Genomic DNA, 16,004 nt, shown 5'->3' with positions numbered 1-16,004 from the left:
CTTACAACAATTTATATATATATATATTTTTGTCATGTCTTGTGCTACTCTTCAGGACTTTTTTTTTTTTTTATTTTTTTGAGACAGAGTGTCACTCTGTCACCCAGGCCGGGGTACAGTGGTGTGATCTTGGCTCACTACAGCCTCCGCCTCCCAACTCAAGTGATTCTCGTGCCTCAGCCTCCCAAGTAGCTGGGATTACAGGTGTGCGCCACCACGCCTGGCTAAGTTTTATGTTTTTGGTAGAGACAGGGTTTTGCCATGTTGGCCAGGCTCGTCCCAAATTCCTGGCTTCAAGTCATCCTCCCACCCCGGCCTCCCAAAGTGATAGGATTACGGGTGTGTGCCACTGTACCTGGCCCTCTTTAGTTTCTAGACGGGAAGGACCACATCCATTATTTTCCCCTACTATTGAATCCTGAGTGCCTAACTAAAATGCTCTCAATCAGTGTTTATTATGTGAACTGTGCATAACTAAAATGCTCTCCGTCAGCGTGTATTATGTGAATTGCCAGACTTGTTTATGGGATGAATGAAAATCCATATCTCTTTGGAAGTTTCATTTTTATAGCAATGTATATGCTGTACTAAATCAATATAATAAGCTCTTTTAGGAAATGTCATTATTTTATTTTAGAAATTCTTTTTTTACTTGCAAAAGTAATTTTATATCCAATCCAAGTCTAAATGAAATTGGCCTAAAATATGTTGAAGTCTAATATATATACAAGGTGATAAGAAGAAAAACTATTTAAAAACCTGAGATATACAGATTAGTATTATGTGTGCCATGTTTTAAATAAATAATGTTTTCTGGTTTTGTGGAATACTATCTCTTCAACTTAAAATTTGTTTTCCTTAATTGCAGCATCATGGAAAAATCAAGAAAACCAACTTTCTAAAAAAACACGAAAAGGTATTTACATTTTAATTTCTCTAATGGAAGAAACTTAAGAAATGAAGATAATATGGGAAATAGGTACATCTGTAATTGTATTTGTCATTTGAATATAGGAACTTATTTGTGTTGATATGGTACCGTTATACTGTAATAGAATTTTGTTATATTGAATATAGTGATTGAAGGCACATTTAAGTGAGCTGGTGCTGGAGATTAAAACTGAGTTGACAAAGTTTTTTAGCAACTTAGTAGACGAAGAAGTTTACCTTGGATTATTTAGTTAAATACAGCCAATTGAATATAGGCATTTTCCTCTTTTCTTTCCCTTTTGAAGCACCCACGACAATGACATTGAAGAAATAAAAAAGGTAAACTCATAAATACTAAGCAGATGGGAGACCCCCAGAATTTGGAATTGCATGGTAGGTAGATATTGAGGTGACCAAGCAGATTAGAGAAAACGCTAAAACCTAAGCCTCAAACTTAGCTGATTTGGCCTTAGGAATCTGGAAAAAGCTTAGGAATTAGAAGCACTAAGTACTTTCAAAGGTGGGGTCAGGTAAGGTTGAAACTGGTGAAAGAAGCATTTAGACTATTTAGATCACTTCTTCCACTTTGTATGTCCAAACCACTGTTGCTTCTCTTGTCAGAAGATGGAGAATTTTGAACTATAAACTCTGCACTATAGAAACTGCAAGTTTTGTTTCCCTTATTCTTAGAGGCAGTTTTGCTCAATTCCAGGACTTCCTGACTCCAAAGCCTACGATGATGTTTACCACTGTTCTTGAACTCCTACAACAGACAAATGGTTAACGTTTAGAATTTTTATTATTTATCTATTTTTGAGACAGGGTCTCACTCTGTCGCCCATGCTGCAGTGCAATGGCGTGATCATGGCTCACTGCAGCCTCAACCTCCTGGGCTTAAGTGATCCTCCTATCTCAGCCTCCCTAGTAGCTGGGACTATAGGAACACGCCACCGTGCCTGGCTAATTTTTGTATTTTTTGTAGAGACAGGGTTTCACCAAGGACTCATCTAAGCCCAGGAGTTTGAGGGTGGTCTCAAATGATCCACTCCTCTCAGCCTTCCAAAGTGCTGGGATTATAGGCATGAGCTACCATGCCCGACCTAATGTCTCGAATTTTTAAAGACTCATTACAAACCAATAAGAAAAGGACAAAAATTCGATAGCAAAATGGATAAATGATACAATAAGGAACCTGAATGTCTAATAATCATGACGTGATTATCAGCCTTATTCACTAATGAGAGAAAAAGTTAAAACAACAGTGAGATATTTCATACTCATGGTTTGACAAAACTAAAAAAGTCTATGATTTCAAGTGCTGGTGATAATGTAGAAGAGCAAGAGTCTGCCTATTCTGCAGGTTGACAATATCTACTGAAGTTAATATGAGAAGTTAATATGTTAATATTAGGATAGACTGGTTATGCTTGTAGTAAAAAGCAAACCCCGGCCGGGCGGGGTGCCTCACGCCTGTAGTCCCAGCACTTTGGGAGGCCGAGGCACGTGGATCATGAGGTCAGGAGATCGAGACCGTTCTGGCTAACACGGTGAAACCCCATCTCTACTAAAAATACAAAAACAAAAATTAGCCGGGCATGATGGCGGGCGCCTGTAGTCCCAGCTGCTCGGGAGGCTGAGGCGGGAGAATGGTGTGAACCTGGGAGGCGTAGCTTGCAGTGAGCCAAGATCACGCCACTACACTCCAGCCTGGGCAACAGAGTGAGACTCCTTCTCAAACAGACAAACAAACCAACAAATCCCCCAAACCATGGTGGCTTTACACAACAGAAGTTTTTATGTTGCTTACAACATAACTGAATGTGAATTGAGTGACCCTCTTTCATCTTACAGTGATATGAAGTGAAACATTGTGGCCTCTGAAGTTGCCACTAAAGGGAAAGAAGGTGAAAGACTAGGCTTGGAAGTAGTTTACATCACTTCTATTCATATTTCACTGGCCCGGCAGAACCCAGTTACGTGACCTCTATTTAACTGCAGGAGAGACTGAGAAATGTAGTCTTCTTGTGTGTCAGAGAAGAAACAGTGTTGGCAAACACATAGCACTGACTCTGCCTTGTGCTTTAATCCAGCAATCCTGCTTAGAGAAACTCACACATGTGCACAAGGAGAAATGTACAAGATTATCAGTCACAGGATTATTTGTAATAAAAATGAATTTTTTTAAGTAGTCATAAAATGGAATTCTGTAAGGTAATTTAGAAATAGACTAGAGCTACATGTATCTATATGGATAAATCTCAAAAAGCAATTGGTAGAGAAGTATGTTTAAAATGATATCATTTATATAAAATTTTAAACCATGCAAACAATGCTGTATATTGTTTGTGGATACATATGCAGTAGTATAAAACCTTCATGAGAGTACATCAAATTCTAGATAGTGGAATTTTTCTAGAGAAGGAAAGGGAGAATAGGATGGGAGAGGGTTCAAGGAAGCTTCAACTTATCTATAATGTGATCTAATGTTTTCTTTCTCTGCGCGTATTGCACAGTATATTTGATAAAATTGAGTGGTGAGTCCATTGGTATTCATTATATTCACTTCTATACTCTTTTATATATTTGAAGTATTTAATGACAAAAGCATACAAAATTTAAGACGTGGAAAATAATTTCTATCTGAGGTAAAAACTTCATTGTATAATTCTGAGTAGGTATTCTTCTTTACATTCATTCTTCTTTTAAATGAATAGTTACTGCCATGCATGTAAATATAGTTTCCCATTTTATTTGCCATTGCTAATATAAAGTACTTATTTGTGGCTGGATGCACGGGCTCATGCCTGTAATTCTAGCACTTTTGAGAGGCCAAGGTGGGCGGATTACTTCAGGTCAGAAGTTCGAGACTAGCCTGTCCTACACGGCAAAACTAAAAATACAAAAGTTAGCCATGTGTGGCAGTGCATGCCTGTAATCCCAGCTACTTGGGTGGCTGAGATACAAGAATCACTTGAACCTGGGAGGTGGAGTTTGCAGTGAGCCAAGATGATGTCACTGTACTCCAGCCTGGGTGACAGAGTGAGGCTGTGTCTCAAAAAAAAGAAATAAATATTTATCGGCTATTAAAATTATCTCTTAATAGCATTGTCTCGTTTCTGATGACATGAATTACACTATATGAGTTTGTATACAAGTATGAACATTTTACAATCTTGAAAAATTTTTTTTAAATTTTACATTGTTTTAGGCTGCTGGCTTATTTACTTTATAAAATATTTTATTAGTTTTCTAAGTTAAGCTACACCTTACTGTAATTGATCTTTTTAGAGCTACTAATGTTGAATTTTCCTGGCAGTGGTACAAAGAGGAATTGTGAGAAATAAGTAGTAAGCTCTAGTCTACAACTTAGGAATCTGGTTTGGTTATTATCTTGGATTTGGCAAAATTACTTAACACCTGGTTATAACAGCAAAATAGGAGGCATATTTAGGACTAGACCGGATGACTGTGAATTCTTTAATTAATATTTGTTGATACTAAGTCAGAAATCTTGAGGAATATGTTAAAAGATAAATCATGGCTGGGTATGGTGGCTCATGCCTGTAATTCTAACACTTTGGGAGGCCAAGGTTGGGAGGATTGCTTGAGGCCAGGAGTTTAAGACCAGTCTGGGCAGCATAGTGAGACCCTGTCTTTACAAAATAATTTGTAAAAATACCCAAACATTGCAGTGTGTGCCTAGAGTCCTAGCTACTCAAGAGGAGAATCTGACATGGGAGGATGGCTTGCGCCCCGGAATTCAAGGCTGTAATGAGCTGTGATTGTGCTGCCACTGCATTCCAGCCTGGGTGACAGGGGACCTTGTCTCTAAACAAAACAAACTTAAAAAAAGGATAAATCATGATCATATCAGGTAAACTTTTAACTTAGAGTTTGCAGGTTAGATTTGTTAGCATTTTTAGGGGAACTATATATAACATAAATACATTGTTACTGGCAGTTTTGTAGTACAGAAAATGAGTGCTCTGGTATAAGAAGAAAATCCATGTTTTTGTTTTGTTTTTTACAGACGAGCAATCATCTCCTTGGACCAAAACCATTTCCACTAGACAGATTATTAGCAATATTATATAGTATCGTGGACAGCAGAGTTGCTCCAACAGCAAATATTTTTTCCCAGGTAAGCTTAATCATAGGTTATTATCTGTCATCTTTCTGAGATTCTTCAGATAGTAGAGTCAATAGAATTCCAGGCGTTCAGATTTTTGTTCAACATATGTTACTGTTTTAACTATATAATGAACCATGTTTTTGGTAAGTAATTGAAAATTACGTATATAGAATCTTTGGGGGTATCACTAAATTTACATATGTTTACAAGTATAACCTCATGGCAAATAATTTAATTTGGCTCTTTTTCAATAAAGGAATTTTTAAAATTAAATGATCATAATTATCTTGCTAATTAAACAAGTGGCTTTATGACTAAGTTGATGAATTGTAATTTAATGAAAACAAAATTTAAAAAAATTTTTTTGTAGGAGAGTAATCTACAGTGTCCTTATTCCTCATCTATGTACTTTGCAGATAGATGTGCTTTTATTTAAAAATGCTGTTTTCCAGAATAATTAAGTTCTCAGAATTTCACTAGGTGGCAGCAAAGCATAAAAATAGAAAATATGACTTTAAAAAAACAAGTAGTTAAGGTTTGTTTTTTAGTTGACATTTTAAGAAAAAACAATTTATTAAAATTATAGTCACAGTAGATTTCTTAAATGGTCCAGAAAAACAATGCTTAGCACATGGTACAAGTGGATAGAAGAAAAAGCGAAATGATATAACTAGTATTTATTTAAAAGCGAAGTCATGTCAGATATTGCAGTGAGCATTTTGCTTTCTCTATGCATTTTTAGGTTGAGAAATATGTAAATAATACTTGCGTTTTAATTAATTCACTGAATAAATCTGGCCCCAGAATAGCTGTCAGACTTTGTAATCTAATGTGTGCTGGTAACTTTTAATTTTTCATTTAGAGAAGAGTTTGAGTAACAAATATAGTCTCAATTTTCTCAACATTGAATTTAGATAGTTTTTATAAATGTCAGCATGTATAGAAAATTGTATCTACATTTATTGTGTTCTTGAAGAAACTCAGTTCACTCAGTTACTAGGCTACATAAATAGCTAGCTATATAGGTAGATAGCTAGCTAGATGGTAGGTAGATCACTAATGCTGATAACTTTAAAAAAGTAATTCAGTTTTAATTTGTGTTACAGGGATTTTTCCCATGTATTTTCTAAAAAAGCTTTGTCTGAAATTGGATTTTAATCAAAATTTAAATTTTATTAAAAGCTTTGTACATACAACATAGGATTTTTTTGTTTTGTGTTTACTGTTGCAGTAACTCTAGATTAGCAGGTATTTTGAATTATCAGGTCTTTATTATAAGCAATTGAGCCTTACATTAAGTCAGAGAGATTAAACAACTTTGACAATATGATGCAATGGGTAAACCTTTGAGATTTAAAGCCTAGGGAAGTGAGACAGACAGTGCTTTTGAACAGAGCAGAAACATGTTTGCGTCACATGTGATTGTACTTCTCAGATGCCCACAAATTACCTGTGTGAGGGGCACAATGAAGGATAGTACATGTTTTTTCTTTCAATGAGCTTATAATTTATTCTAGGGCATTAAAATGTATACATGAAAATACTTTCTTAAGGCTGTAAATGAATGCTAGATAGTGCTCCTGAGAAGTTTAGAGCAGAAAGAGATCACTTCTAGATTGGGCAGGTTGAAAGAATTCACAGAAGATGAAAAATGAGGCTTGGCTGTGGAGAATGAGTAGGAGTTTTTGTTTTTTAAATATTTCTCATTTACATAAGTGATGCATGTTTATTATACAGAAATGTATAAATGGGTAATAATAGTTTAAAATCACCTGATGTCTTATTTCCAAAGGATAGAGTTTAGGTTAGAAATTCAGAAAGAAAGGTTAATATGATCTGAAGAAAGGTTTGAAAAGCAAGGCATACCTGTGAACTGTCACCCTGGTTTGGTTGGAATTGAATGGGGTTACATTGTAGTGGTAGTTGTCATTGTAGTTGTGATTGAAATAGTAGCATCATAGTAACACTACTGCCACCACATGCCAAACCTTACTATTGGTACCTTACATATTGTACTTTACATTCATAGAGCATTTTCTGTTTTTAGAAATAAACTCTTCAGCAATTTTATCCTCTGGGGAAAAATATGGCAATTAAAAACAATGGGAGGCTTCTGATTTAGAGATTTACTAGCTGCTCTGAGCCTTTGACTATGATGAACAATGTCAGCAGTCTTCGTGGTTATAGCAGTGCCAGTAATATTACATAGTTAAGAAAACAACTTTGCCCAAAATGTATCTTTGTCTGTTAACGAAGTTAAAATTTTTTCAAACTTGACAATTGTAGTTGCTGATATTTTTATTCTTTATCTCTTCTAATTAACATTTTATAATCAAAATGATAAATTTGTATATTTAAAGTATTGATATATGTGAATTTAGGTGAATTTAATAGCAAGTCATTTAGGAACACGATCTTAGTTATTCTCATTGGGTATACAAAGGGTCGGGGAGTACGTAGAGATAGATGCAACTAGTTCTAAGGAGTTGATCTTTACTTTTGCTTGGTCAGTAAAGTATCCAAGAAAATCTAATAACATATATATTGTGTTCAAGAACAAAATGTGGCAGGAATCTCATCCAAAGAGTATTTTTCCCACATGCCTTATATTTTCTTCTTCCCATTGACTCCCAGTGACCTTTTCTATTTTTCTTCTTTCTCCTTTTATTCTTCTGTCAAAATTATACATTTAACCATGGGAATGGCAGTTTGTATTTAAACTACATACACTTAATTTTTTAAGTGAAAAAGAGAAATACCTTTGTTTTCAAAGTGCTTATTTGGTACGAACACTAGATGGCAATGTTTTTGCGTTCTAGCTTTAAGATGAGCCAGGCAAACAGACCTTTTACCTGTTAATACTGTCTCTCACATCTAGAGAAATTTGTTAACACATTGGGTCATTTGAATGGAAATATACTTGCTGAAAAATGTAATTATAAACATGTATGTGTGTTTTTACACTTTTATGAAAATGTAAATAAAATTGGCAATGAATTATATTTTGTACCTGGAGGTAAATTGCTTTTTATTAGTTATAATGTGTCTATATGAGATGATCATGTATTATTTTTGTATTCACCTGTTTTAAGAATTTATTTTATAGTGATGTGCTATTTTTATAGCTGGATTTACTGCTTAAATAACTGTTTAAACTTCTTTCGTGTATAAATTGATCATGTATGATATAGACATTCAGAATTCTCCTGAAGCAAAAGTTTATTTCCATTGTATTTCAGATCTAATCTATTCTATAATGAAGTTATAAAAATACTAACTCAAGGACTCCTTAAAGTTTATTAAAATTCCAATTGAGAATAATAAATTTATAATAGTACTAGCAGCAATATTGTATTGTAGTTGGCATTATTCCGAATTTCTTTGTTCTCTATTGAATTTTAAATAAAATTCTGTTCATTGACTAGTTTCACAAGTAAAGAGAATAGTAGCACATTTAACATTTTATGTTAATGTTCAGATTTATTGAACTTAAATATGACTTTAAATTTTTTTTCAGATTATTATTTTAGTCTTACCTGGTTTTTACCTTTAGTACAATTTTGCAGTCATTATCTTGGGTCATTTTTAAAATTTTCATTCCAATAAGATAAATGTAGCCCTTCTATGTATGCCTGAACTTCATGGGTAACAAAGCATTAATTCTGGTATTTCATTCTTTTCTCCTTTCCTTTCTGCTCTCATCATAAGATAGAATGGAATACACGCAGTAAATGGGTAAAGTTTATAGGTATTCTTTCTAAATTTTTAATTTGATCAGATATGGTTTTGAAGACCATTTGTCAGCTTTTAAAGAAATAGTATTGTCTTTTTTTCCAGAAATATATTAAAGCCAAGTTATGCTTTTTAATTCTTTTTTTCTTAAAAGAAAAAAATATGGGAATTTCTGAATTATCTGTTTCATTCTTTTTATAGTTCTATATCTTCTCTTACTCATTTTTACCTCCCCCGCCCCAATACTCTTGTATTTAGGTCAGAGCAATAGGAGTACAGTTCTTTAAGATTGTCAGAGATACCACTTATTTTAAAATCTCAAAGCCATATTGCTTTATTTTTTTCCCAGAGAATAAAATTGCTGGAGAGTTTATTTCTAAAATCATTGGTATAGGTTTCTAAAGTGACTTGTAAAAGAAATAGTTTTAATTTTCATTGATCTGCTTCGATCAGTTTGCATTTTGGAAAATAATTTTTGAAAGTAGTTTACTGTAATTCTGCCATTTAAAAGGTTTTATTTTAATAATATTTTATTACTGTATTATAAAAATAATATATTCTGAATTAATACCAAGAAACAGCTGAAAGAAAAGGAGCGTAGTTCTTTTTAAAAAATAGTTCTGTGTACCATATTGACAAGTTAGATTTTTCCATAATTAATACCTAATTTCTGAGTGGTTTCATACTTAGTTGTACATAATAAAAAATTTAGAGTGTTTTTGCAAATTTATTTTCATTTATAAGAACATAAACATTTTGTAGTATAGTTTAATATACAAATATATATCTTTTCTGTTTGTACCTTCTCTGCTTATGAGCTCATGTCATGATACTGTGGATACACTTGGAGTTATTTGTTACGTCAGTTTAACTTTTTGGTCATGAATCAACAATCGTTTCTTACAGAGGTTTTATTTATTGTAATAGCATTTAGACAACCTTACTACTCATTTAGGTGTTGTTTTATAAGATATATAGGATATATCCAAACCAATTGTTTTTCCCAAATGAATTTATCATCAATCAGAAAGCAGAATGACAATTTAGTTGTTTTATCTATGAAAATTTTTTTTTAGCAAATACTTCATCTGTAAATCACCATAGCTGTAGGAAGATGTTTTTGCTATACTGTACTTGTTAAGGTAGCTAACGTTTTATTACACCAAAAATAGATTTTGGCATATTTCTTCAAATACAGGTAGATATGTGGTAAATTTATATAGTTTTCAGTTTTCTAAAGAGGAGACGTTAATTTTTATTTAATTCTAAAACGTTTATAAATAAAAATATTTTAACCTAATTCACATTTCAAGTTCAAAGTCAGTATTTATTTTTTTTCCATGGTTGGAGTTAAATTTATATTTCTTTGCTTAAAATTTCATTGAACAAATATTTACTAAGTGTCTACTATGTTTCAGGCATTGTCTTGGATAAAGAGAATACAGAAATGAGGATGTGTCTGTGGATTCCACAGCCTTTCATTTGTGCTGGTGCAGCCACCAGATTCTATTTTATATGTTTAGAGTTAATGGTGTATATATGTATTTACTGTGAGGACATATATATGCTGAAGGAACTAATACTTAAATACTTAAAGTAAGTACTAATAAGTACTTAAAGTGAATAAATAAGAGTTTTTACTTAAGTAGTTCTTAATATTTGATAACTTAGATATTTAAGTGTTTTCTACTGAGTCATAACAAACCTGTTTGTTGAATATTTCCTTTTGACATGCCTTGAACTTAGTGTTTGAAGCAATGATTGTTTGATATTTATAACTAAATTTTGTTAATACCCAGTTAAATTTAGTTATGACATTGGTGTCAGACAATCTCAAGACTTGGAACTTAAGTTATGGAGACGTAATCAGTATATTGTATATGGCCTACTATATATAGTCTGAGTGGCTTTTCTTAAAAAGTTACATGGCTATATTTAAATACTTCATAATGGAAAATTATACTCATGTCCTTTTTAAATATACATTATTTCAAACTGCTTTTATAGATTTTTAACCAAAAGCACTTTAAATAAATTTTATGAAGACTTTATGATTATAAGATTTCTTTACCTTGAAAGTTAATTTGCATATTACATAATATTTATATTTCTACAAAAAGTAGCTATATTCATTAAATGCTAGTCAGATAACACTAGAAATCTAGTAGATAAAAATATCTAATCCATTTATTGATCAGATAACAATTTGAATCTTGTAAACATAAAGCATAACATCCTAAAATCTAGCTGTAAGATATTTATATAAATTGATTTGAGTGTGGGCATTATCTTTATATACATTAAACTTGGTGACTAAAAGGGACAGTTTTCCTTAAAATTCCGTGGATACTAAATTATTAGAAATGTGAAGAGCTCTTCCTTTGCAATTTCTCTGCATTTTGTTTGTCCTGTACCAGCATTCCAGTGTCTCTGTAATATTTGACTGTAATGCTTGATGCTATTAAGGTAAATTATGTAAATCATAGAAAATAGCTTGAATGCTAACATTTCCTAATAATCTTACTATGTTTTTTTCTTAACAACAACTGAGATTGTGAGGCATTCCATTCCAAGGATGGTAAAGGAGCCTTACTTAATGCCTACTTCGCTGATGAATAGGTCAGCAGGGGTGCTGTTTAGTAGAGGCCGGCTCTTTTCTAGATGCTAAGAGCATCACCGCCATGATGCTCAGTCTCCACTGGTGCAGTAAATGAGATTCTCAAATCTCCTACTACCCCTGGTGTGGACATATTACTGTTCTGCCATCAGACCACTCTGCAGTAGATACCTACTTCAGGAGATTTTTTTAAAAACTGCTTTGGGATGTTTCATGTTTGCAAAGAGTAAAGTTAACCTATGATTTTTACTAGCTGTACTACTGTTGTAAGGAATACCAATATTAATTATTACCAAGGATACTAAAAAGCACAGCAGATTTTATTTTACTGCCCAGGGATAAAAGATTGTTTTTCTTGCTCATATGTAAAAGAACAGTGTTTTCCCCTGCTATTTTCTTATCTTCTATAAATCTGCCGTTAAATTTGTTAGTGTAATCACTTTGCCTTTGTGAATGTATCAGTCCAGCAGTAGGTGTTTTTACCGAACTCTAGAAAAATGAAACCAGTGCCTAAGGGTGACATATAAAAAAATGCAAAAGGGATTTAAAAAATTGCATAAATTATGCTTTCTACTTTTGTATAAAATAATACATTGGTACTTTATTTTTGTGGGCAATATTTTATAACTACCTTTCTCAAAGCTTAGTGTTACTTCCAATAAGTTTACTAAATGTGTATCCTTTATTCACATTTTTTGGGGAAATATATTAAACCCCAATAAATGTTATTTAACTTGGCAGATTTTTAGCTGACAACACACAAAAAAGTTTGTGTGGATATGTGCTTGCAAATGCATGTTTAAGAGATTCCATATTACTAATATATAGCGACTGTATAGGCAAATTTGTGCATTAGATAGAACTTAATGACTAGATTGTTTAAATGAGAAGAGTTTTAATGAGAACGGATTAGGAGATAAATGATTTAGAAAAAAATCTTCTTTATGGAAATGTGTGGTACATTTAAAAATACTTCTGGCTGGGCGTGATGGGTCACGCTGTAATCCCAGCACTTTGAGAGACTGGAGTAGGAGGATCATTTGCGCCCAGGAGTTCAAGACCTGCCTGGGCAACATAGTGAGACCCTGTATCTACAATAAATAAATTAGCCGTGTGTGGTGGTGCATGATTGTAATCCCAGCCACTCTGAAGGCTGAGGTGGGAGGATCGCTTGAGTCAGGAGGTCAAGACTACAGTGGGCTGTGATTGCACCACTGCACTCCAGCCTGGGTGACAGAGCAAGACTCCACCCCCCCAAAAAACAAAATCTATAAAAGATGATTAAAAGACATGTTGGTGCTTAAAGAGGGTTTCGAGTAAGAAATTGTCTTGATTCTTTGTCAGCACACAATGAATTGGAGATTTTTGAAGGAGACTGGCCACACCTGCCCATCTATAGACATACTGCAGTAGCTGGTGCTGCAGAGAAGTCTTTATCTTTTTTCCTAGATGAAAAATTAGGGTTCTTAGGCCCAGGTAGCCTTTAGAACCTGAATGCTCCCTCACCTTTGGTCACTCTGAATGGCGGTGGTTAATTGAATTCTTAGAATCAAAAGTAATCATGCCTCCATAGTTAACAAGAAAGGGAACTAGGTTTACCCAGAGCTGTCTTATCTACTGCCTTGGCGTTAAATGCTGTGTGTTTGTTAGTGGCTTTTGAAATACATATTTCTAGTGCTTATTCTCTAGCTCTCCATCCAAATTGCCAGCTGAACCTGAACTGTACCTGGATGACCCATATATGTCACACACTGGTGTGCCCCAAACCAAATCATTCCCTAAATCTTTCCCTGGGTTTTCAGCCTTACCTAGATTTCAAAACTAATCATTTATTAATTCATCTAGTCCTAAGCACCTGCCATGTAGTATACACATTATTAGATGCTAGAAAAACAAAGATAATATACAGTTTCTAGTTTTTAGTTTAGCTAAATGGAGAAATTATCTCTGAACCATCTCATTTTCTCCCCTTCATTTACTTGGTCAAGTCCAGTCTATTTTTCCTCTTAAATACAAATGTCTCTTAAACATACTCCTTTTTTTCCACCCTCACTGACATTACCTTAAATTGGTAGCTTCCTTATTAGGCAGTTGCACCAGCTTTCTATCTGGTCTCCTTGTCACTAGGCACTTGCTGGTTCATCATACATACAGTCATCAGCATAAATCTTGAAAAATACATTTGGTCTTTCTTTTCTGGTTACACTTTTTTTGATGAGCTACATTATCTACAGAACCAAGTCTACATTCAATAGCATTTATTGCAAGGTCCTTCATAATCTGGCCCCAATTTCTACCACTTCCTTCATTCACCATATATACCATTCACAATAAGCTGTTTCCTCTCCGAAAACACACTAATTTTAAATGTTTTTATATTGTTGCATGTACTCTCCCCTTAAAACTATCGAGCTCTCTTTTTACGCATCATGGTCCATCTCCTAAATGCCATTTCTCAATGAATCTGCACTTTGCCTCCCTCCCTTTTCGTTCATTTTCTTCTCTATAGTCAGATAATTATGTTTATGCATATTATAATACTAACATAGCACTCATTTTATGTCATTACCATTTTATGTGTTTGTCTCCAACTACCCTGATGTTTGAGGGCATAGATGTTGTCTGTTCATTTTTGTATCTCTTGCACAATGCCATCCATGATCATGGGAGTCATTCATTGAATGGCCTCCCATTCTCCTAATGTGCAGTTATGGTCTTCATGGTTGCTAAAGATTTGCAGTCAGTTTTCATGCTAAAAAGTTCCAGAGATTGGAGGCTTTATCTTCAGTTGCTCTATGTATAAACATACATGCTACTTTTTGTTTATCTGAGCATATTTGAAGACTAGCAAACCACTCTCCTTTTTTTTTTTTGAAATGAAAATTTATGGTAGTGATTTAAAGTTGAACTGCTTTGATGATATTTACCTATTTCTGCCATGTGCTGCATTTACCACCTCTGCTTTGTGGGTGTAAAAATGTCAGTTGAACTCTCTTGATATATGCCATGAACCGTCAAGTCTCCTGAATTCAGATCAAATGTGGTGCTTGTTGGGTTGTGTGGAACTCATACACTGAAATTTCATGTGTTGTTTGTTTATTTAAATAATTTAATATGTTTCAGATTGTGAAGCTCCTCCAGGACAAGCAGGATAGGATATTTCTTAAGTCAATGGACATATAACAACCTATGAACGTATAAAAATAATGAGCATGTTAAAAATTAATTACAGTTGTAAATTGATTTTCTTTTGTTGGCAGAAAGAACAGTTTATTAGCCCAGGAACAGGTTCACACTGTTTTTACATCAAGCATTTCCAGCTGAAGCTTGTTAGTGGCTGCCTCTCAGATTAAGGAAAAAAAAAATCCTCACTGTGGTACATGAACTCCTATTGTTAACGACATAAATAATCAGCTCATCCCCTACACGGATGAGAACAAAGGACATAATAGTACACAGAGCAAAGATTAAACAAATATCATATAACCCTATTTAGAATGTAAATCTTAAAGTATTGTACACATAGAGATTTTTGTTTTTTATTTTTTTTTGTGAATGGCTCAGTCATAATGTAGGACCTAGTCAAAGGAAAAGGAATATATACTGTGGCTTTTGAGTCAGATAGATTGATTATTTTAAGCTAAGGTGAAATAAAATCTGTTAGGCAGTGTCAGAATGCTGCTGATGTATGAAAGCTAGGGAAGTACTATTCTCTTTGATAACAGGATGCCTCAGATTTTTAGGGGATTTGTTTAAACTGAGGAGGACAAAAAATAACAATTTTTATTTTGAGGAAAAACGTCAGTGGAAAACATAACTAAAAATTTAGTAGTAAAACCACTGACTTTTAATACAGTTTTAAAAAAACAAAAACAAAACTTTGTTCTGTATTTTCTAACATGAAATCTGAATCCTAACTTTGAAAAAGAGAACCCACTGCCCAGGCTACTTTTTTATTCATTTGAGTTTTATTCATTTGACTTTGAGCTTGACAAAACGGACAAGAAAAGCAGCTGTGGAAAGCAGTATATAATCCCCTAAAATCTGAACATTACTGACAACAGAATATATCTTCATAGAGTGTAGAAACCCAGAAGGGGAGTTATAATTTTCCCACAATTTTTATATTTACCTAAATAATTAAGATGACTTTACTTGAAAATGATTCTAGTGTTTCAGAAAAAGACCTTTTCATTACCCTTTCTTTTAATGTATTTTAATATTTTATGAGTTGTAGTTGTGAATGTTTCTGTAAATGATCTTTAATCCACAAATGTGGAAGAAACTGCTTTGGGATACCATCTTCAATATCATCTAATAATTTCTGAATTTAAGAAATCATGCTTTCCCCCAACCTTAAATTTACCTTTTTTTTTTTTTTTTTTTTTTGAGACGGAGTCTTACTCTGTCGCCCAGGTGGGAGTGCAGTGGCACGATCTCTGCTCACTGCAACCTCTGCCCTCCCAGGTTCAAGCGATTCTCCTGCCTCAGCTTCTCAAGTAGCTGGGGCTACAGGCATGTGCCACCACACCCAGCTAATTTTTGTATTTTTAGTAGACCTGGGGTTTCACCATGTTGGCCAGGCTGGTCTTG

At 33.8% G+C, this 16,004-nt stretch overlaps 1 protein-coding gene across 1 annotated transcript in view; it reads left to right on the top strand.

Annotated features, from left to right (window-relative positions):
- Positions 1–16,004, top strand: part of ORC5 (origin recognition complex subunit 5) — an 89,321-nt gene that overhangs the window by 49,985 nt on the left and 23,332 nt on the right. The window contains exons 11-12 of the mRNA XM_054494995.2: positions 869–916; positions 4,961–5,071. Of these exons, the coding sequence (XP_054350970.1) occupies positions 869–916; positions 4,961–5,071 (159 nt within the window). The remainder of the gene's footprint in view (positions 1–868; positions 917–4,960; positions 5,072–16,004) is intronic.

Source organism: Pongo pygmaeus, chromosome 6 (genome assembly GCF_028885625.2).
Source record: "Pongo pygmaeus isolate AG05252 chromosome 6, NHGRI_mPonPyg2-v2.0_pri, whole genome shotgun sequence".
In the NCBI taxonomy this organism is placed as follows: Eukaryota; Metazoa; Chordata; class Mammalia; order Primates; family Hominidae; genus Pongo; species Pongo pygmaeus.
This window is presented reverse-complemented; position numbering and strand designations above follow the sequence as displayed.